At 62.6% G+C, this 22,667-nt stretch overlaps 1 protein-coding gene across 11 annotated transcripts; it reads right to left on the bottom strand.

Moving 5' to 3' along the window:
- Nucleotides 1–3,845: 3,845 nt before the first annotated feature.
- On the bottom strand, nucleotides 3,846–21,307 carry UBTF (upstream binding transcription factor). 11 transcript variants are annotated; one of them, XM_058857719.1, is made up of 22 exons: nucleotides 21,020–21,307; nucleotides 17,126–17,259; nucleotides 13,931–14,106; nucleotides 13,577–13,660; nucleotides 12,816–12,971; nucleotides 12,060–12,124; nucleotides 11,342–11,471; nucleotides 10,799–10,909; nucleotides 10,382–10,515; nucleotides 9,678–9,819; nucleotides 9,310–9,351; nucleotides 8,486–8,599; nucleotides 8,198–8,353; nucleotides 7,587–7,742; nucleotides 7,261–7,371; nucleotides 7,087–7,175; nucleotides 6,730–6,919; nucleotides 6,453–6,500; nucleotides 6,117–6,185; nucleotides 5,601–5,747; nucleotides 5,191–5,310; nucleotides 3,846–4,825 (listed from the first exon to the last, which is right to left on the bottom strand). In XM_058857719.1, the coding sequence occupies exons 2-22, from the start codon at nucleotides 17,181–17,183 to the stop codon at nucleotides 4,712–4,714; spliced, it is 2,412 nt and encodes an 803-aa protein (XP_058713702.1). In that variant the 5' UTR covers nucleotides 17,184–17,259; nucleotides 21,020–21,307; the 3' UTR covers nucleotides 3,846–4,711. The 11 variants fall into 11 exon arrangements, with proteins under 11 accessions (XP_058713702.1, XP_058713701.1, XP_058713705.1 ...); XM_058857718.1 differs by lacking the exon at nucleotides 21,020–21,307 and adding an exon at nucleotides 20,441–20,581; XM_058857722.1 differs by lacking the exon at nucleotides 21,020–21,307 and adding an exon at nucleotides 20,441–20,581 and having other exon boundaries at nucleotides 11,351–11,471.
- Between the last annotated feature and the right edge of the window lie 1,360 nt (nucleotides 21,308–22,667).

Here is a 22,667-nt window from a genome sequence, read left to right as displayed (position 1 = left end):
CCAAACCCACAGTCAGACACCCAGAGCACCCAGCGGTGCTGACCAGTGGAATCCCTGATGGTCATGGAGCAGGGGGGACTCTGAGCGGCCACCGGGATGGGGGGACACAAGAGGGGTCTCCACATCCCCTGTACCCACCCCAGTCCCACCGATCCATTTCTTCCTTCACAAGGGAAAGAGGAAACAGGGGCTGGAATTGGCTGAGCCCCCCGGACCCCCCAGGCTGAGGCAGAAAAGGGAGAGGCTCGGGGGGGCTCAGGGGGTCTCCCATAGGGCTGGGGGGCCCAGGGAGGCTCCCAGGGGCTCTCAGGATCGAGGCAGGGGGTGGGGAACGGGGATCCGCAGGGCCTGGGGGTCCAGGGGTGGTCTCGGGAGCTCTGAGGAGAGGAGGGTGAGGGGCACTGCCAGGAAAGGGGGGTAAGGGCGGCTCAGGGGGGTCTCTCGCAGCTCTGGGGGAGACAAGGGAGGCCCCGGGGCTCTCGGGAGTGGATGGAAGAACAGGAAAATGGGAGGGGAAGGGAGATCTCTGGGCCGGGGCAGTCTCACATCGGGCTGGGGGGCCCGGTGAGGGTTGTGCGGGCTCTCAGGAACCGGGGGGCAGCAAAGGGGGGGAACGGGATCTCAGGAGTCCCCTGCAGGTCTGGGGGGGCCCTGACCCTGGGGGCTCTCAGGTCCAGAGCGAGGGAGGGGGAAGGGGAGGCTGAGGACCCGGGGATCCCGGGGAAGGTCCCGGGGCCTCTCGGGACGGGGGGTGGGAGGGCACAGGCGGGGCGGTCCCGGGGAGGATCCCGGGGCCGATCCCGGGCGGATCGCGGGGTCCCGAGAGCCGAGGGGGAGGTCCCGGGGCGCCCCGGGGCGGGGTCAGCGGGCCCCTCTCCGGTGCGGCGGGGCCCCACGGCCGGGCAGGGCCTCGGAGGGCGGGAGCTCCGGGCCGGGAGGGGCGGGTCGGGCGGTCACTCACCGGCGCCGAGGGTTCGCCGGGGCCGGGGCGCGGCCGGGTCAGCGCCCCCCGCCGCTCCGGCGCGGGGCCCGGCGGCGACTCGCCATGGTCGGGGCCGGTCCGGGGCCGGTCCGGGGCCGTGCCGAGCGGACGGAGCGGCCGGGCCGGGCCTGGCGGTGCCTCCGCCCGGCGGCGGCGGCGGCCGAGGGGGGTGAGGGGGGTGAGGGAGGGGCGGGGCGGCGCGCCCGGCGCGCGCACGGTCCGGCCCCGCCCCCGCGGCCGCGGCCAATGGGGAGGCGCCGTCAGAGGCCGCGACCAATGGGAGGGGCCGGAGCCGCCGCCGCCGCGCGGGGCCTCGTCAGAGGCGCGGGGGCGGGGCCAGAGAGGGCGGGGCATGAAGGGGGCGGGGCCTAAAGGGGGAGGGGCCCGGAGCTCCCCCCCCATCCCACCGCGGACGGAACCTCGGCAGGAGCCCCGAACCCCGGACCCCGAACCCCCGGACCCCCGAACCCCGAACCCCGGAACCCCCGGATCCCCAAACCCCGGAACCCCGAATCCCGAACCCTCGGACCCCCAAACCCCGGAGCCCCGAAGCCCCGGACCCCCGAACGCCGGAACCCCGGAATCCCGAACCCCGGACCCCGGGACCCCGCGCACCCCTCGATGCCCCGCGGAGCCCCATTCCCGGTGTTGTCCCCACTCCCGGGGACCCTCCCCGTTCCCACAGATCCCCTGTCCCTGTGCTTTCCCCCTCCATGGATCCCCGCCCTCTCCAGGGACCCCAGCAGTCCCAAGGATCCCCCACCCCAGGGACCCACCGCCCCCAGGGGTTCCCCCATCCCAAGGATCCCCCCGTTCCTCTGGAGCCCCATCCCAAGGATCCCCCCACCCCTACAAATTCCTTCTACCCTTGCAGACCCCCCAGACCCCCGATCCCCATCCCTACAGACCCCACTGACATTCCAGATCCCACCAGCAGATCCCTGTGGATCCCCCAGTGCCATCAGCACCAGAAACGACCCCTGGGGATTCCCTCCCGCACTGGATCCCCCCCAAGAGGGAGCAAAAACACCTCTCACACTTGTTCTTTTTTTTTCCTAAAGTTTTATTTTTTATAGTAATGACATGAGAACAGAAACATTATTTTTCACTTTATTATACAAAAAAAAAAAAAAAAAAGAAAAAAAGGAAAAACAAAAAAACCCCAAAAAACTCAAAAATAAATGAAACAAAACAAAACAAAACAAAAAGAACTGAAACCCCAAGCAAACCGGGAAACCGGGGACGCGACCCCCGCGTCCCGCGCAGCCGTACAAATTCCGAGTCGGGATTATTATTATTTTTCTTTTTTTTTTTTTCCTTTTTTTTTTGTCTTTTTTTTAAACCTACAAAAACACTCTTTAAATATTAGAAAAAAAAGATGATTTTTTTTTTTTATCTTTTTTTTTTTTTTGGTGTTTTTTTGCCTTTTTTTTTTTAATGTAATTCACAAGAACTTCCATCTAAAGGATCCCGGGATTTTGTGGCAGTGCCAAAATGCACTCAGGAATTCTCTTGCAGCGCAAACGTCTTTCCCCCCCCTCCCAAATTGTCGGCGCTGTAAGAATTTTTCTTTTTTATTATTTAATTTTTTTTTTTTTACCTTTTTTTTTTTTTTTTTAACAGAAAAAAAGGTGGGGAAAAAAAAGGTGGGGTTTAATTTTTTTTGTCTTTTTTTTTGTACTAAAAACACATCCACTAAAACACGACAGTGCTGGGTACATTCAGCAGAAAAAAAGGGATGGGGGGGGGTTCCCCTTAGGGGATTTTGGGAGGGGCGGCGATTAAAAATTGGGAAGAAAATGAAAGGAAAATCCCAAATGGATTTGGGCAATGGGGAGGGGGAAACAGAGGGACAGACAGACGGACACTGAGGGGGGGGGACACCATCTGGGTTCTCTTCAGGGCCCCGGTCCCGGGGGGACACGGGGGGATTGTCCGTGCGGGAGCACCCGGGTTCACCCCCTTCCCCACAGCTTTGGGGTCACTTTGCCCAAAATGGTGTTTTTTCAGCCCAAATTCAGGCCAGGACGAGGGGTAGGTACTGTCCCCACCTTCCCCTCAGCGCTGAGGGGGTCCCCAGTGTCTTTGTGGGGGGCTGGATTTGGGGTGCTGAGAGCAGCAAAGCTGGGGGTGTTACAGAGCTGGGGGCGTAGGGACCCCCCTCCAAACCCTAAATCTGCAGCATCGCCCCCCCCTTCTGCCCCCCAGCCCTGCAGAGATTTGGGGGAAGAGCAAAATGGCTAAATCACAGCCCTAGAGAGAAAAAAAACCCTCAAATCCCCCATCCCCTTCTCTGGGACCCCCCAAATCCTGTCCCCCAGCCCAGCTCCTCTCCAGGGACAGGATGGGGGGGACAGAAGAAACAAATCTTGAGACCCCCCCAATTAGAGTGGGGGTCTGGGGGGGTCCCCAATAACACTGAGTGGGTCTCTGGGGGGTGGCACGGGGTGGGGGGACAGAACCCTGCAGGGCGGTGCCGTGGGATTGCTGGTGCTCGTGTCTGCTTATAAAAATGGGGGGGACCCCTGAGAGGCCCCCCATGCACCCACCCCAGCCCCTGCGGCCCCGTCCCCCTCCCGGGGAGGGGGCATTGACCCCCCAAAATAAACCCAAACCACACCAATATTTACAGCATGGCCCGGGAAGGGGTGAGACCCCCCCGGGGGGGCGTGAACTGGAGGTTACTGGGGTTAACTGGGGCAAGGGGAGCTCTGGTCCCCCCCCAGGAACGAAGGGAGAGGAGCAGCTTCAGCAGAGACAGAGAGGAAAACGGGGGGGGGGCTGGGGGAGGAGGGGAGGGAAAAGGGGTAGCGGGAAAAACGGGGAGGGAGAAAATGAAAAATAAAAGATGGGATCTTTCTCGTTTTATAAAAAGGAAAAAAAAAAAAAAACAACAACGAAAAAAAAAAATAAAATAAAATACAACGGCACAACAACCACCGACAACAGAGCGGGGGGACCCCGAGCCCCCCCTTGGTCACGCTGAGCCGCGGCCCCGGGCGGGGGCGGCCCCGGAGCCCCCCGCACACTCCCACACTCACACCCCCAGCCCCGGCGGGGACACCGCGCCTCACCGGCCGCTCCCAAGTGCCGTGGATGTGGAGAGCCCGGGCAGCTCCCGGGGCAGTTTCCAGACTGTACAAGGTTTTTTTCAGGGGTGGGGAGGACCCCCAAGATGCTGGGGGGTGCGCAGAGGGCTGGGGGGGGTTGCAGGGAGGCATTGTCCCATCGGCTGAGTCCTGAGCCCCTCGGCTCGCGCTCCGCTGCCCCAGGGGCTGCGCGGGGACGGGATTTTCCTCCCATTTCTGGGTTTTTTAATTAAAAAAAAGTGTGGGGGGTGTTGTTGGTTTTTTGTTTGCTTTTTTTTTCCTGTGTGTTTTTCTTCTCTTTCTAGAAAGTCCAGAGCTGGTAGCGAGGGGGTTATGGGAGTAGGGATGGAGAGACACCTCCCTGGAAAGGATGAAATTCCAAAAAAAAAAATCGCTTCCCCTCGGGAGTGAAGCGGGGGCAGGGGTGGGGGGCTCTCTCCTCGCCCCCCAGCCTGGGGGAAGCAGCCCCTGATTCCCCTCCGTAGTGTGAGCTCGGTGGAGGGGTCCCCCGGCCCCCGCTCCCCGCGCTGGGGGTCCCACGGGGGGGCAGGAGGAAGAGGAGGAAGGATTTCGAGGGGCTGCAGGGGAGACTTGGGACCGAAACCGAGAAACCAAACGACGTTACGAAGAGCTTGGCCGATCAGTTGGAGTCGGAGTCGGAAGAGTCCCCCGAGGAGGAGGAGGAACTGCTGCTGCCCTCCGAGTCGTTGTCATCCTCGTCCTCGTCATCCTCGTCCTCATCATCCTCGTCGTTCTGGGAGGCGGGTGGCAGAGAGGAGGGGGAGGTCAGGGCAGGGTTAGTCCATTGTCACCCCCGTGTCCCCTGCTCCCCTCCCCGCCGGGGTGCGACCCCCACCCTCCCATCGCTGCCCCCCGGACCTGGGGCTGGAGGAGGGACGCGGGGCAGGAGCCAGGAGTGAGTTTGCAAGGGCTCAGCTCGGGGTGCTGGGGGGGACGTGCCGGAGCAGCGCGCGGGGTCCTGCCCTCACCTCTGCCACTGCCTCGCTACACGATCCGAGGGAGGCTACCCGACCCGCCTCGTGCCTCAGTTTCCCCCCTCTAAAGCCAGGGAAGGAAGAGGCGTGAGCTGAGACCAGCGAGGGGGTGGAAACACCTCACCTGTCCGGTGGCGAGCACAAGGCACGGACACGGTTTCTGGCCCCAGCGCCATCCAGCATACTCTGATTTCAGTTGCACCGGTGTAAAGCTTTGACTCTGGTGACTTACTCGGCATTCACACTGGCGCAAACGGAGCCGAGACCAGACTCAGTATCTCCACCAGGAAAAAGACAGGAGATTTTTCTCTGCTCACTGGGGGCTCTGCACACCCCCCCGCACCTCTACAGTCCCGAGGCTGCTCCTGACTATGCCCCGCGGCTGCTCCTCGTGCCCGCCCCGGGCACACCGGGGGGATCCTGCTCCCCTTCTCCTCCCCGTGTCCCCCTGATTCCCGGGGGCTCCTCTGCCACCGATCTATCTGAGCCCAGGGGGAGGGGGGGCCCCGTGCCCTCCCCGTGCCACGGCCTCACCTCGTCCCCATCCTCGCTCTCCTCCTCACTGCTGGACTCTGAGGAGTCGCCGCCTTCCTCTGATGAGTCACCGTTGTCATCATCATCATCCTCATCTTCATCGTCATCTTCCTCCTCCTCTTCCTCCTCATCATCGTCCTCTGACTCCTGCAGGACAGGAGGGGCTTGGTGAGTCCCTGGACCTCCATGGGTGCAGCTCCCACCCCATCCTGGACCATTTCCCTTTGGGTTCCTCCAGCCATTGAGCAGATCAGCTGATTCCCTATCCCACACCTTCCTGGGAGCCTCTCCCCATTTATGCAGAGAATTGCACCAAAAAGGCTCCTGGAGTGGGTACCAGGGGTCCAAATCCAACCTGGCTGGGTTCTGAGCAGGGATTTGGGGAAAGTTTACAGTCTCGAGGACAGGGCAGGCAGCTGGAAACAGCAGGGACACCTCAAACAAGGGGTGTGGGTCCCCCCCCACGCTCCCCAGGGAGGGGGGCCCGGGTGGCCCCACGGGGCTGTTGTGACTCACCGACTTGGACTGCATCGTTGGCTTCATCTTGGGGTTGGGACCCCGGATCTTCCCTATGCTCTTGCGCTTCTGTGGGAACAGAACAAAACCCTTTAGGGCTCAACTTCAGCTCCTTCCCAGCGTCCAGCCCAGAGAAAACCCCACTGCTGAGCTGCCACGGGGACAAATCCCCGCTGGAGGGGCTCTCTGGAGTGTGGCACATCCAAAGCTCACTCAGGACTGAGCCTGCCCAGCCCCGAGCCCCCAGGTTCTCCAGCCCAGTCCCAAGCCCCAGCAATGTTACCCCATCCCCAAACTCCCGGGATCCCACCATGGCAGCACCACATGGATACTCACGTTGGAAATGTGTTCCTTGTACGCAGCCCGCTCCTGGGGCGAGAGGCTCTGTGGGAACAGGGACACGGTCAGGGATGGGCAGAGTGGGGGATGGAGAGGGAAAGGGCTCTAGCACAGGGCACAGCCTCCTCATGTGTGTAACTTTTATCCTTTTCAGTTACAAAATGTCAAAAAATGGTTTCCGGAAGAGGGTTGGGAACAGAGCCCATGCTGAGCACCCTCCCCAAAAGCAAGGGATCCCAGAGTTTCACACCAGGCATCGGGATCCAGCACCCACCTTGAGCCAGATGTCGAGGTGCACCTTGTACTGTTTCTGCTGCTCCTCTGCCAGTTTTTTGTAGTGGTCCTTCTGGCCCTGGGAGATGCGCTGCCAGCGGCTGCCGATCTCCACCATCCGCTCCTTCAGCGGGAGGTGGTTCAGCTCCCCGTTGGACAGGAGCTCCTGGGAGAACTTCTGGTAACCGTTCCTGCACGGGGAGAGCGCAGGGACTGGGCTGGGACAGTGGCTACAGACAACCCAGGTCTCCATAACCCCGTCCAGCCCCACCAGGGTCCAGCCCACCCTCCCTCCTCTTGTTCCAGGCTCTTCCCAGCAGCACAGCCAGACCCAGTTTTTCACACCCCAGGTACTCACATGGGGGGTTTCTTCGGCTCTCCCTGGAATTTCATTTTCTTGGTGGAGTTGGTGGAGCACGGAGGGGCCCGCATCTCGCTCAGCTCCCTCTGAGCCACAGGAGAGACAGGGTCAGGGAGAGGGGCAGCGCTGGCCAAGGGGCACAGCGAGGGACAGGACGGGGCAGAGACCCACCTCGTATCGCTTCTGATCCTCCGCCGCCTTCTTGATCCACATCAGCTTCTCTTTCTTCTCCATGTTGTTCCAAGTGGCCTCCATGGCCTTCAGTGCTTTGCCCCGGTCATTCTGTGGGACAGAACCACCACGATGCATCAGATGCACCCAAAAACCCTGGGACATTGGGGTGCTACTTCTGCGTCCCTGCTCCCCCTGTGACCCCCATCCTCCCCACGCCTCCCAGCCCAAACCCAGGTGTGAGAGCCAGAGGGGAAGTCCATGGGAATCCCGGCTGGCTGGAGTGGTGACCCCACCTCCAGCCTCTTTCCCAGCCCCCTCCTCACCTTGAAACGAGCCAGGTAGTCCCCGATGACGCTCTGTTGCCAGATCTCCTCGGCAGTTTTGGGAGACTCGGGCAGCTTCCCACGCTCCTCTTTATCCGAGCCGTGCTTCTTCTCCGACTGCGCCTTCATCGCTGCCTCCCGCGCCTTGTACTTGGCCTGGGGGGGCACAGGGTGAGGGGGGCACGGGGTGAGGGGGGCACAGGGTGAGGGGGGCACGGCAGGGACACAGCCCCCAAATGCCAGGGGGACACCGGAGCTCCCCCAGTACTGTCCCCACAGAAGCACTGACAGCCCCCCACCAACCACCAACCCTGTCTTGGGGTTCCCCCCAGCAGGGAAACAACCAAAGCCGTAAACTCTGAGGCTCAAGGGCCCTCTGAGGTTTCTTTGTCTGGTGGGTTTTGATCCCCCAGGTGATGAGAGGGGGTGGCACAGCCAGCAGTGCCCCTTGGGGCCAACACTGGCACCTGTGTCACTGTCACTGTGATGCTCCAGGGGACATTTGTGCCCCTCGGTGCGGGACAAGCACAGGAGCATCCCCTGGACTGCCCGAGGTGCCCCCAGGAGCAGCAGAGAGGGAGATGGAGGAGGAATATGAGGATGGTACCAACCTTCTTCTTCTCGGAGAGGTCGTTCCACATGCGGGCCAGGAGCCGGGTGAGCTCACTCTCCGACAGCTCCGGCCGCTCCTCCTGCAGCTGCTTCCGCTTCTCCTCCGAGAAGATGAACATGGCTGAGATGGGCCTCTTGGGCTTCTCTGAGCTGGCCTGAGGGGGCACAGGGCTGTGAGGGGGGGTGAGCCCATGCAGGGACCGAAGCCCTCAAAGCCCCTTGAGATGCACAACCCCATCCCAAGGCTCTGGCAGGTGCTGCCCCATCCCTCCCGGGGCCGCTCCCACCTTGCCGGTCTCTGGGGAGGATTTTTTGGATGCAGGACTCGTCGCCCCTTTCCGGTTGCTGCCCAGCATCTTCTCCTCGCCCAGCACCCGCTGCTGCTCCTCCTCGGGCAGGCTCTGGGTGGCACAGGAGGAGAGACATCGTTAGCCCATGATAATGAGGCCTTGAGGCAACTGGGGAATAGGGACTCTGGGGAAGGGGAATTAATGCACTTGGGTGTCCTGAAGCAAATCCTGTCCCAGTCAGGACCAGCATTCAGAACTGCACATGTTCCTGGGGGTCCCCATGCTGTCACCCCCTATCTGGGCAGTGTCCCTCGTCCCCAGCTCTGTCCCCTCCCCAGCTCAGCCGTTTCTCAGTGAAAGCAGGTGAGCAGGTGCCTGGATCTGGGCACACCCCTGGGTTTTCCACCCCGTGCCCCTGCAGCTGCAGCAGGGCCGTGTCACATCCGCCCGGGGACGATGCTGGGGTGGCCTCGCTGCGGCTCCCCCGCCCACACCCAGCAAGGGAAGGAAGTGAGAGGCTGCACAGCCACAGCCACTGAACACCCTCCCCTCCAGCTCCAGTACTCTGCTCACCCCAGCTCCCCTCCCAGCTTCACCTCCCAGTGCCCAGCTGGAAGACACTGGCTCAGGCACCAGGACAGCCGGAATGTCAAGGCTATGTGCAACCATCTGCACAGCACCCACAGCTGGGCCCTGACATGTTTTGGAGGAGCAGAGAGGGCAGCCCCCCATTTAAGCCATCCCAGTTCCTGGGCAGAGTTCCCCATTCCCAGATTTGGGATCTCCAGCACACGAGGGCTGAGCACCCCCTCATCACTCACCTCCAGGAAGCGGAGCAGCTCAATCTCGTAATCTTTCTTTTTCTGGAGGGAGATGGGGATGTGTGGTTACACAGAGATCCCTCACTCCATCCCTGCCCCTTGCTGCCCCTGACCCAGCCTCCACCCCTTGGCAAGAGCACCCTCCACCTGGACCATCTGTTTGTCCACACAGGAGACAGGAGCAGGGGAGGTGAGCGAGGACCTCAGGGAGAATCAGTGATGCAGAGTAGCACACGGACTGAGGAAAGGTGAAGGCTTCATTTCCAGGGATATTTGTAGCCCAGACTCTCCCATCCCACTGTTCCTTTCCCACAGCACTGGTGCCCACCTGCCTCTCTCCCCTCACCTGTCCATCCTCAGCCACTCACCTGGTCACACTTTTTGTGGTAGGCATCCTTTTCCTTCTGGGAGAGCAGCTTCCACTGCTGGCTGCACAGCACCATCCGCTCCGTGCTGGGCACGTCTTTCATGTTGGCCATCAGCTCTGCACAGTACAGGGAGTAGCTGTTCCTGAAAAACCCACGGAGGGACCCAGTGTTAGGGAAAACCTGCCCCTGTGGAGCTGGCTCGGTGCTAAAAGCCTCCCCAAAACCCCTCACTTGGGTTGCACCAGGCAAGGAAGTGAAGTGCCTGTGTTTTAGGGCAGCTGGCTGCTGGATCACCCCTAAAAGCCAGGGTATCACTGTAAACCTCACTCAGATTCTCTCCAAAAAATGTATTTGAGGTATATTTAGACACTGGTTTAGAGGGATCATCACAGAATCATGTAATCATTAAGGCTGGAGAAGCCCTCTAAGACCATTAACTATCACTGCCAAGCCCACCACTAAACCATGTCCTCAGGTGCCACATCTGAACTTTCTGAACGCTTCCAGGGATGGTGACTCCACCGCTGCCCTGCGCAGCCCAGGCTTGACCATGAAGAAATTTATCCTATAAATGCCATCTAACCCCTCTGTGTCCGTGATCCCAGAAGTTATCTGGGCTTCCCAAGCCCAGCAGAGTCCAGTTTCCCCTGCTGGCAAGAGCCAGCATCCAGCCAGGCCGTGGCTCCAGGAGGGACAGGACTCACGGGGGCGGCTTCGTGGGTCGTCCGTCGAACTTGTCCTTGAGCTGCCGCTCGGCCTTGGTGAGGGTGGAGCGGGTGATTCCCTCCTCGCTGATGTTCAGCTCCGGGTGCTTCTGGATGTAATCCCGCATGATCTCCTGTGGAGAACCAAGAGCCATCAGAGGGGCTGCCACCCCCGCCTGCCGGGGCTGGAGGAGGAGGAGAGAGAAGCCAACCATTGCCCTAATCCTGCGCCTGGGGATGCTGCTGCCTGCCCCGCACACGGCTGGAGAGGCAGGGCTCACACTCTCTAGGGACCTGCCAGGACCTGCCTGAACCCCCACGCTGGCTATCGGGAGAGGCCACGCAGGGCTGGGACGCAGAGGCTCGGAGTGAATGTTGGGCCGAGTGTGGAGGGGACCGGGTGAGGCTGCTCCCTACCTCGTACTCCTTCCGCTGTTCCAGGGCCTTATGAATCCATTTCAGCCTCTTTTTATCCGAGAGTTGAGACCACTGCTTGCCCAGCGACTCTTTCACCTCCTTCGTGGTGGCCTGAAAACCCAAAGCCAGAGGTGAGGGCAGAGGGGTAAAATCCAAAAAAAAAAAAGAGGAATGAAAAAATATAAAAAAATGGCAAAAAAAATGGCGTGGCCTGGTGGGGCCTGGCGGCACCCGGCACAGGGCGGCTGGGAGCCGCGGGGGCGTGTGGCAGTGGGGGGCATGGCCAGAGGTGAATGTCTGTGCTGGAATCCTTTCCTGCCCTGACTCAGGCTGTGGTCACCCCTTCCTGGCAAAAAGTGGGGGCTGGATCCCTGAGCCTCTTCCAGGTGTGCAGAGCCCCTCCTTACCTCAGTCCAGGCTCCGGGAGCTCCTAGCGGTGTCCTCCATCCCGACCCCCTAAAATGCTTCTCTCCCTTCCCCTCCTGCCCCCAGCAGCGGGGTCCAGGACCCCCAGCACTCACACTCGCACTCACTCCCACCCACCGTACTCACATCTGGACGCACTTTCAAGTAGATCTTCTTCTCGTGGTTGTACCACAGCTGCTGGGGGGTCTTGGGCTTTTCGGGGACGTCGGATTTCTTGGCGTTCTGGATGAGATCCGGGTGGTCTTCCCTTCAGCAGGCAGGGAGGTGGGGAAGGGAGAGCGTCAGGGAGGCGGCAGTGGCAAGGAGAGCACCCCTAAACCTGCCTGCTAAGGAGTGACTGTCACTGCAGGGCTGAGCCTCCATGGCTCAGGTACTGGGGGGGTCCCAAAAAGAGCAGGAGGGTTTTAGCACAGATTTAAGTTTGTCCCTCCTCAGGGAGCATTGGCTACAAGTACCCCTGGGCTTGGCTGCAGCCCTGGAGCAACAGCAGGTCATTGGAAATGCCAGGATCCACCTGGATCACAGAAATCACATCCAAGGGAAGGTCTGGAGTGACTGGGGGGACACTTCAGCTTTTATCAGTGCTGGCAGCGGGGCTCCTGTCCCCCCAGAGCAGACTCTGACCCCCAGAGCATGGCTGGCCCTCTGCTGTCCCCCCATCCAGTCTCCCAGCTGGAGGGATGCTCTCAGACACCTTTTCCTTGCTATCTTTTCGCTGAATTCCCTCTTCAAGCCAAAAGCCCATCAGGGCTTCCTCTGTGAGCTATGCACAGGAGGGGAACCTGGATCTGCCTGGAGGGGCCTGGGGAAATGTGGGGGGGGGCTGCCTGCTCACCTGAACCTCGCCAAGTTCCTCTCAAACTCCTGCTTCTCTCGCTGGAAGTCCTGGATGTATTTCATCTGGGGACACAAAGCCACCGCAGAGGTGGAGAGGGACATCAGCACCAGGGACCGGGCAGGAAGACACATCCCTATCGACTTGGCTGGGCATCCCACCACCCCAAGAGGGACTCAGGAGCTCCCCAGCCCACGGAATGGTCCTGCAGAGGGTTTCCAGCCTGCCTGAGATTCAGCAGCCGGGTATCTCCCCTCCCTGTGTATCCCAACAGCCCTGGGAAAGGGCACAGCAGGACTCTGTGCCCTGGACTTTTCCTGGACAGCCCAGAGGGAAAGTTGGGCTGCCCCAAAGCCCTGCCCAAGCTCTGGTGGGCAGAGGTCTGCTCCCAGCATCTCCCAGAGCCTGTCCCTGTGTCCCTCACTGGGACAGGGTGGCACAGTGGGGCGTGTGCCCTAAGCCCCGCATTAAACACGGATCCACCCAAAGCCACCATCCAGGTCCGTCAGGGAGAGACGGACAAACGGACAGACCCAACCAGCCTCCACCCCACAGATCCTGGGAACCAGGACAGGAAAAACCAAGGAAGTCTTACAGGTCTGACAGGACTAAACAAACACCTGGCTTCTCCTGTCGAGAGCTGGATTAAGCCCTCGCCAGGCAGAGCTTGAGCTCCGCTGGTTTTACTGGAAGAGCTGAGCAGAGCCCAGCACACAGAGGCACGTGGTGGGAAGGGGCTTCCTGACCCCCCCATACCTTTTTCTTCTCGGGAAGCTCCTTGTATTTCTTGGACAGGATCTTGGTGAGATCCAGGTTGCTCATTTCGGGGTGAAGCTTGGCGTATTTGGCTCGCTTCTCCATGAAGAAGCGGAAATAGGGAGTCAGGGGCTTCTTGGGGAAGTCGGGGTGTTTCTGAGGAGACAGCAGAGTGGAGCACACTGAGCATGGAGCTGGCAGCACAGCCAAGCCCACGGCTCCCCAGTCCTGGGGGCACCTGCCTCCATCCAGCCCTGCTGGTGATCCAGGCAAGGAGGGGGAAACTGCTGGGAACGAGGGCTCCCCGAGGAGCTACAGCAGCCCCTGGCTGGGAACCTCGGGAGCGGCCAGCAGCCATCCAGAGCTGCCAGCACAGAGCAAAGGGGACACTGGGGCAGGAGGAGGGGATGGGACCCAGCTCCCAGGGATGGACCATCGGCTGCCCCAGGGCCACCCAGCTGAAAGCACCTGGCAGGCCAGGAACAGGACAGCAGCTCCCAACCCCTCTGGAGCTAAACTGGGCTGCAGGCTGCCAGCAGCACAGCCGGCCATATTCAACGTGGCCGGGAGTTGGCCCAGGCCCAGCGCTGTGGGCTCCGGAGCCCTGGGCAGCCGGACACCGGGATTCCGGGCAGGGAGGTGCCTGCAGGGGCTCCCACGGCCCAGCCACGCGGCTCTGAGGTGCCACAGGGCCACAGGCCCCCACCCTGGGCAAGTGTGGGGTCACCCTTTAGGGACTCAGCCTAATTCCTGCCCAATACCTTGAGCTTTTTGCCTTTGTAAGGATTCTTCACATGCTCTTCAGCATCCATAATGAGCTCTGTGAGGGTCCGGAATTTCCTCACCTGTGCAGGAAATGAAGAGACAAAGACTTGAACAGGGGATAGGGCAGATCCCCAGCATAGCAGAAACCCACTGGGTTTTGTAATGCCACCCCAAAGTGACCGATCCCAACCCCCCTGAGGGGGTCACAATGCTGACAGCAGCGGGATGGTGCCAGCACCAATGGCCAGGGGCTCTGGGCACTTGGACAATTCCAACAGCCCTGGGAATGTCAGGAGGACACTCAGACCCTGTCACAAAGCCCCCACAAAGCCCCATGTGGTGTCAATTACCTCATTTGAGATCTCCATCCACTTCATCTTGCACATCTCCCCTGAGAAGTCCTTGAAAGCCACTTTTTCCCAATCCAGGTGGGACTCAGTGGTTTTGAACTTGCTCCCGTCGTTGGAGGGCAGGTTATTCTTCATGCACTCCAGGAGGGTCAGCATGTCCTCCTGCGACCAGCGGTCTGAGCAGCGAGAAACGGGATCAGCCGGGGGCAGGAAGCCTTTTCCCTTCCCTTCCCTTCCCTTCCCTTCCCTTCCCTTCCCTTCCCTTCCCTTCCCTTCCCTTCCCTTCCCTTCCCTTCCCTTCCCTTCCCTTCCCTTCCCTTCCCGGCAGGATTCCGGGACTACAGCTCCCGGCGTGCCGCTCCGGACCGCACGCCAGGACACGTAATCTGCACATGCTGCCTCTCGAGATTAAAGATCAAAGGGACGTGGCTGTTTCCATCACCCTCGAGCAACTTTCTATGGGCCAAAACAATCTGGGCAAAGCTAGAAATTCCACTCGGTGCAAACCAGAGAGACTCGCTCATCCCAGAAAACCATCAGATAAGGGATGGCTCTGCTTCATGGGAGCACAGGGCTATTTCCTACCCCTGCGGAGTGACATGGGAGCAGTGAGCTCTCCAGCCAAGCAGGAAGCAGGGAAATGCACTTTTAAAGTGGAAAAGATGTGTCCAGAGCAACTGGAAAACCTCAGCGTTGCTTTTCCTGCACCTTGGAGAGCTCTGCGATCACCTGGGCCCAGCTCCATGGTGACCTCTGCCAAGGTCAAAGCTCCCAGAACACAAAGTGAGGGGGGCCAGAGCCCAGCACAGCCCCCCCATCTCACAGAGGGGTCCCTGACAGTGCAGGGATGATGATCACGTCACCCCAACATCCCCCAAGCTGCTGGGAGGAGCAGCTCCCACAGGAACATGCCACTGCAGTGGTGGGATGGGCACGTGGCAAAGCCGGAGAGCCCGGAGCAACCGTGAGGCCAGGACAGGCAGCAGCACCGTGCTGGGACAGGCAGCAGGCAGGAGATCCCAGCCCTGAATCCAGCCCTGAATCCAGCCCCAGCCTTGGGGCTGCTTCCCTGCCAGGGGAATTCCTCGCTGCTCCGAGCTTCCACGCCAGCTGGGGAGCACAGCCCGGGGTGCTCTGCAAACATGGGTGGCCCTGGGGAATGCAGCAGGGCCTGGGAGCGGAAGGAAAATTCCCTGGGGATGGGCTGGAGGAGGAGCAGAGCCCAGAGCCACCCGCCCACATGGCCACGGCTGCCTCACCCCGGGATGGGCACCTGGATTCCCGCAGCAGCCCAGGACTGCCCCACCACGGCATTCCCTGCCTCACATCTCTGCCAGGTGAAGGCTGAGGTGTTTGGAGCTGCTCACAGCACATGGAGCACCTCAAAGATGGGGACAGTGGGACACAGAGGATGCTGAAGAGATGGGGACAGTGTGGCCCAGCATGGATCTGAGTGGAGCATCACTCCCTCCATCTCCAGGAATGAAACCAAGCTCCCAGAGATATCCAGCTGCACAGATTTCTCCAGCTGCAGCTCTCCCTCCACTCAAGACTCAACATGAGAAAAATCACCTCCAGCTCCTGCCCTTGCAGGGGTCTGTGGAAGGACAATTCCCCCGGAATCCTGAATCCAAGCAAGGGATGTTAAAGAACACGTGGGACCCGGTGAAGGGAGCACAGCCAGGATGTGACTCCCCCATCCCATTTCCCCTCCTTGACCTGCCTGGTTGGGGGTCAAGGCAGGGACAGTTCCAGATCCAGCTGGTCCCTGTAGTGACCTCATTGGGGATTAAAACAGAGGGAGAAGACAAAAGGAGCCCCCCTGGAAAGTGAGGGCCCGGTGGCTTGGGGTGTGTCTCCATGTTCCTGGCTTCATCCCAAAACACCATGAAGAGGCAAAAAAGATGGGAAGCCCCCATTCCCTAGAGAGCTGGAGGAGGGAGAACACAGCCCCAAATTCTGTGTTTTCCTGTGTTTTCCCAGCCACTTTCCAGGCCTCCCAGGCAAGGACCAATGAGGCAGAACAGGGTTGGGAAGCTGGTGCCAACTTTACTTGCAGAAATCAGGAGGAATTACCAAAAGCAGCACAGCCACAAAAATCCAGAGGGGACAGAGAAGGGAATGAGACAGCCCCCAGACCTGTCCCCATCAAGCCCAGTGCCTCAGTTTCCCCCCTTGAATGCAGAAACACCCAGAGGCTTTTGGCCCCACGTGAACCCCCCACCGGCAGACAGCCAGAACAACCACATCCCAAAGGAACACAAGAAAAAACAGTGGGAACATCCCCAAAATCCTCATTGGCAGCAGGGTGGGGACAACAGGGACCCCCACACTCAGCTCTCCATTCCTCTGCTCCCCCCTCCCAACATGGGGCATGCTGAAAAATGCTGGAATTGCAGCGTTCACCCAGCAGGATGAATGGGGCTGTCTGTGCCCTGGGACAGATTTATCCCGGCTCTCCTGGCACCGGCCGGGCCGGGGCTATATTAGGAAAGCTGCCCCGGTGTAATTAAATCCACCTAAAGTCCCGGAGAAGGACACGTGCTCCGGCCGGGTTCGCTCGAGGCAACAACCCCGACTGCAGCAAGGAAGGAGGAAAACTGGGGGGACCTGGCAGCTGTGAGGAGCTGGATGGAGCTCCAGAGGTTTGGGGCACCCATGGGGTTTTTGAGGGGTGGAGTGGCAGAGCCCCCTAAATGAACACCTTTCTTTTTTCCCTTGTTTTCCTGCCCCTTTTCCAATAAAAGTTGGAGCTCTGATGTCATGCCGGGGTCTGGAAGCTGGAGGCCCAAGGTAATGGCTCGGCTTTTAATGCAGCCCAGATGTGAGCAGGGAGGGCAGCACCTCTGTACCAGCCCCCACTTCCCCATCCCCCTGAAACTCCAGTCCCCCAAAAGAGCATCCCAGTGCCAAGGGGCTGCTGGTGCAGCAGAGCGTGAATCCGTGTGCTCCAGCACGTGTGTGCGTGTTCCCCGCCATGGATCAGACCTCGGACTGGCAGTTTCCCCCCTCCTCAATCCGCTGGCAGCCGGGACCACGGATCCTCCACCCCTCCTCCTCCTCCTCCATCCCTTCCCCTCTGCCATCCCTCCGAGAAAAGGGGCGCTCTGAGGTTTATTTATTATTATTCTTAAGCGTGGCGGCAGAATTCCTCTGGGAGCACCGGCGTGTTGTGGAGGGCTGCCGGGGGCTCACCTTGGTTTTTGGGAGCTGTCATTTCCAGGTCTGCAGGGCACTCAGCTTCGCCGTTCATCCTCCACCTGCCTGTGCCCAGGACGGTCCCGCCGGCTCCCTCCTCACCCTCTTCCCGAAATCACTCCCGGACGGCTCTGCAAGGGAAGGGAGAGCCCTGCTAGGCATCCCCACCGTGACGGGGGAACTCCTAAAAGGATGTGGGGAGAACTCGATCCAGGCATCCGTCCATGCTCTCCACTCCCTGCTGAATGAGGAGCTGGAATATCCCCACCCACTCATCCCTGTGGTCTGGGAGAGCTCCAGGAGGGGAGATCCTTCATGGTGATGTGACCCCCACACTGCTCAGGGGAGGAGAAAAGGGGTGTGTGGGCAGGGGAGAAGGGTCCAGGGGTTTGTCCCCAAGGTGGGGGTAGGATCTGAGAGGGATAAATAAATCCCAATAAATCCCAGAGGAAACAGATTCACAGTGGCTCCCTGGGATAGGTGGGATCCAAAAACCTGGGATCAAGAGAATCTGAGTCAAGAGAGCTCCAAGGGATCTCCTCTAAGGGGGTTCACTCCCCCCACTGCAAAATGGGGCGTTTCAAAGGAAGGTCCACCACAGATCCAGCAAAATCCTCCCCAGAAGTGAGGACATGCTGGGAGAAGAGAAGGCTGTCCCAGATCCATGGGAGCTGGGGGGCATTTGGGGACCTTGGGGAATTCAGAGGTCTCCCAAGGGAGGAGAACAAGCTGCAGGAATGTATTTCAACAGAGGGGCTCCAGGGGAAGGATCCCCTCAGACCCCATTAGGAAGGATCTTATGGCTCCATGGGGAAGGAAAACCTAGGGAGGGAGACCCCCAAAACTTGGTGGAGAGGGTGGCAGGATGGTGTTCTGGGGGGATCCCCATTGGGGCAGTCCCGGGAGGGCAGATCAGGGCTGGAGGCCTCAGGGGGAGCCCCGTGAGGGACAGGCCGCAGGCCCGGGGGGGAGCAGGCCCCAGGCCTGGGGAGGGCTGGGCCTGTGGGATCCCGGGCTTGGGGGGATCCCCTGGGGAGGGGGCTCCAGGGGCTTTGGCAGAACCAGGCCCTGGGTGTGAGGGAGGATCACCCGCAGAGGGCAGCGGGAGAAGCCCCCGGCAGGAGCCGGGATGGGCCCCGGGGGAGATGAGCTGCGGGGAGGGGCAGTCGGGACCCTCCGGGGGTGCAGGCCCCGCCGGGCCCGGGCGCCGCCTCAGCCCCGCCGGGGACGAATCTGGGGCCACGGGAGGGAGATGAGTGCTGGGGATCACCTGGGGCAGGATGAGGGGCGTGCAGACCCCACCGCCGTGGGATGGAGAATCACCCGGGGCGGGACGAACCCTGCAGGCATGGGGGGAACCGCTCCAGGCTCGGATCAACCCCCGAGGGGGGCGGATCTGGGACCACCCCCGGGGCTGGCTGAGGGATCGCCGCGGGGTGGGATCAGGCCCGGCCCCCGGGCGGTGTGAGAGCGGGGATCGCCCGGGGGGGGAACCACAGGCGGGGGGAAGGTGTGGGGGTGTCGTGAGAGGCGGGATCGCGACAGGGGGAGGGATCGGTGGGATCATGGCGGGGCGGGGCGGTGCGCGCGCACCGGGATCCCCGGGGGGCGCGCGGGGAGGGGGCGCGGGATCCCCCGCGGGGGAGGCGGGGGGGGACCGGATCCCGCGCCCGGAGGGGGGAAGGAGGAGGAGGAGGAGGCGGGGGAGGAAGGGGCCGGGCCGGCGGGCGGAGGCGGGGAGCCCGCACATGCCCTGCGCCGCCGGCCAGCTCCAGTCTCCTCCTCCAGCAGGCAGCAGGAACCGGGTGGGACCGAGCGCGGGCGGCCCCGGCGGCGCCTCCCCCGCCCCCGGTTCCCACCCGGGCGCCAGCGAGCTGAGCCCCCCCCCCTTTTTTTTTTCTTTCCCTCCAACAACACCCGGGCAGACAATGGAAGGCGAGTTCGGGGGGCCGGGGGTGCGGACAGGGGCTGGGGGAACGCGGAGCGCTCCCCCGGCCCCTCTCCGCACCCCCGGCCCCCCGGAGCGATGCGATGCGCTGCTTCATCCCCCCCCGACCGCATCCCCCCCGCATCCCCCCATCGTTACCGGCCGCTCTCCGCCGCGGCACACAATGGCCGGGCTGCGCCCGCCTCCGCCCGCCGCTCCTTCCCCTCCACCCGCGGTTATAAAGCCGAGACAAACCCACCTCTCCGGGCTGCTAAGGGGGAGGAGGAGGAGGAGGAGGAGGTGGTGGTGGAAGAAGGAGGGAGGAGGTTGGAGGGGGGGGGTGTGGGGGGGAGCTCTAACCGAGCCGCCGCAGCCCCAACCCCGCCGCCGGAGCCGCTGGGGGAAGAAGAAGGAGAAGGAGAAGAAGGAGGAGGAGGAGGAGGAGGGGGAAGGGGGGGCGGGGATGCCCGGCTGGGGGCGGCCGGGCAGCTGCAGCGAGCCGGGCGAGGGCAGCGCGACCTCCCCGCACCGACCCCCGGGGAGCGGCTCCTACCCGATCCTCCCCCCCTCTCTTTTTCCCCACCGCCGCCCCCTCCTCGCTTTTCCTTTCCTCGTTTTTCCTTTCCTTTCCTCCCTTTCTTACCCCCCTCTTTTCTCTCCGCGACCCCTCCTCGAGCCCGCAAACACCCACCCACCCAGCGGGGGACTGGAGCCCCGCTCCCGGTCCGGAGGGAAGAAAGGAAGGGAAGGGGGGAAAAGGCGGAAAAAAAAAAAAAAAAAAAAAAAAAAAAAAAAAGAGGGGAGAAAAAAAAATATAGATAAAAAGAAAATAAGGAGAAAAAAGGGATAAAGAGGGGATAAAGCGAGGATAAGGGGAAACGAAGCGCGGGGGGGGTCGGCCGTGCCCCGGCACGCACCGGCGGAGCGCGGCGCCCAGCTCCCGCCGCGGCGCGGGACTCACCCGGGCTCGGGAAAAACAAGCGGGCAGCGCTGGAAGCCTGCCCCCGAAATCCAGCTGCGGCACCGGGGAGGAGGGAGGGAAGGCGAGCGGGAAGGAGGGAGGGAGCGAGGAGGAGGAGAGGGAAGGGAAGGGAAAAAGGAGGGAGAGAAGGGGGGGGCACACCGGGGCCGCCGAGCCGGGCGCTGCCCCCCGCCCCGAGCCCCAGCGCGGTGCCCCCCGCGGGCGGGCGAGGCGGGCGAGCCCCGGCGGTGGCGGCGGCGGCTTCCTGCCCGCGGGGCCTGCGCGAAACCAGCCTTTCTAAAAAAAAATATATATTCTCTCTTTTATATTTATCTATCTACCTATCTATCTAAACAAAAAAAAATCGCTCCGGTGGGCGCGACCCCCTCCCCGTTCCCGTCGGAGCGGCGGCGGAGCGCCTTACCGAGCCCGGAGCGCGGCGGTGGCGGCGGCGGCAGCGGGAGCCCGGGGAGGAACAAAGCGCCTCCTCCAGCCCCGCCGGCGGAGCGGCGCGGCGGCGAATGGCGAGCCCGGGCGGCGGGCACGGCGCGGCGCGGCGGGGCACGGCGGCGGCGGCTCCCCCGGCGCGGGCACGTACCGGCGGGGCCGCCGCTTTGGGGGGCGGCGGGGGCTCGGGGCTCGCTCGGCGGGGCCGGGGCGGGGGAGCGGCGGTTGAACGGCGGCCAGCTCTGCAGCGCTGGCCCCGGGCGTGGACGCGCTCCAGTCCCCGCAGAGACGATCGCGCTTTCCCCCGCCTCCATGGCGCTGCGTTCGCTCTTCCAATCAGCCGGGCTGAGCGCGCCGGGATCCGCCGGGATCTCCCCGCCAGCCCCGCCGCCCCGCCGCCGCTTTCCGCCGGGTTTTTTATTGCTCTTTGCTTTTGCAACACTGTGGTGAGAAGAAAAAGAGGAGGAGGAGGAGGAGGAAGGAGAAGAGGAGGGAAAGGAGGGGGGGTGGGGTGGGGGGGGGAAGGGAGGAAGAAAAAAAAAAAAAATCTCCTTACATGTGCAACAATCCTCGGCCGGCGTTTGCATAAAGAAAAAAATAAAAAAATAGGGGAAAAAAAATAAAAAAAAAAGAAAAAGAGAGATGAGGAACAAAAAATAAAGGGAGGGGAGGCAGGGGGAGGGGGGGGGAGCCGAGCCGGGCCCCCACGGCACGGCGGGGCCGCGCTCCTGCCCGCCCCGCGGCCCCGGGACACGGCGGCGGGGGGGGCTCTGCCCGGCGGGGCGGGCGAGGGGCAGCTTCCTCCCCTCCTCCCTCCCTCCGCTCCCTTTCTCTCCTCTCCCTCTCTCTCTCTCTTAATTTTTTTTAATGGAATTTCTCCAACTCCACCTTTGTTGTGCTGGGCGTCATTCCCCGCAGCCAATCCCGGCCGGGCAGCGCCTGCACATTCCCGGCCAGCCCGGCTGCCGGCACAGTGCGGGCCATCCCGGGCTGCTTCCGTGCCACCGGCCAGCCCGCCTGCCGCCGCGGTACCGAACGCCCCGGCGGTACCGGCCGCTTCCATGGCACCGCCCGCGGCCGCCTGCACGGTACCGGCCACCCCTCCGGTGCCGGCTGCTCCCGCCGTACCGGCGACTCCCGTGGCACCGAGCAGCGCGGCTGGCTGTGCTACGGCCACGGCCTGCCCGGCTGCTCCCGGCTGCCAGCGCGCTCCGACCGGCCCCGACCGGCTCCAGCCAGCCCCGACCGGCCCCGACCGGCTCCGACCGGCCCCGGCCATCCGGCCGCAGCCGCCGTCCCGCCGCTCCCGGCCGCCGCGTGCTCCGGGCAGCTCCGGCCATGGCGCTGCTCCCGGCCGGGCCGCAGCGGCACCCCCGGGACCACCGGCACACACCCCGGGGCTACCGGCACACATCCCGGGACCACCGGCACACACCCCGGGATCACCGGCACACACCCCCGGGACCACCGGCACACACCCCCGGGACCACCGGCACACACCCCCGGGACCACCGGCACACACCCCGGGGCTACCGGCACACACCCCACGGGACCACCGGCACACACCCCGGGACCACCGGCACACACCCCGGGGCCACCGGCACACACCCCGGGGCTACCGGCACACACCCCCGGGACCACCGGCACACACCCCGGGGCTACCGGCACACACCCCCGGGACCACCGGCACACACCCCGGGATCACCGGCACACACCCGCGGGACCACCGGCACACATCCCGGGACCACCGGCACACACCCCCGGGACCACCGGCACACACCCCCGGGACCACCGGCACACATCCCGGGGCTACCGGCACACAAGCCCGGGACCACCGGCACACACCCCGGGATCACCGGCACACATCCCGGGACCACCGGCACACATCCCGGGACCACCGGCTCGCAGCCCCGGGACCACCGGCACACATCCCGGGACCACCGGCACACACCCCCGGGGCTACCGGCACACATCCCGGGACCACCGGCACACACCCCCGGGACCACCGGCACACATCCCGGGACCACCGGCACACACCCCCGGGACCACCGGCACACACCCCGGGACCACCGGCACACACCCCCGGGGCTACCGGCACACATCCCGGGACCACCGGCACACACCCCCGGGACCACCGGCACACATCCCGGGACCACCGGCACACCCCCGGGACCACCGGCACACACCCCCGGGACCACCGGCTC

Source organism: Poecile atricapillus, chromosome 27 (genome assembly GCF_030490865.1).
Source record: "Poecile atricapillus isolate bPoeAtr1 chromosome 27, bPoeAtr1.hap1, whole genome shotgun sequence".
NCBI classification, from domain to species: Eukaryota; Metazoa; Chordata; class Aves; order Passeriformes; family Paridae; genus Poecile; species Poecile atricapillus.
Note: the sequence above shows the minus strand (reverse complement) of the source record. Positions and strands in the feature narration are given on the sequence as shown.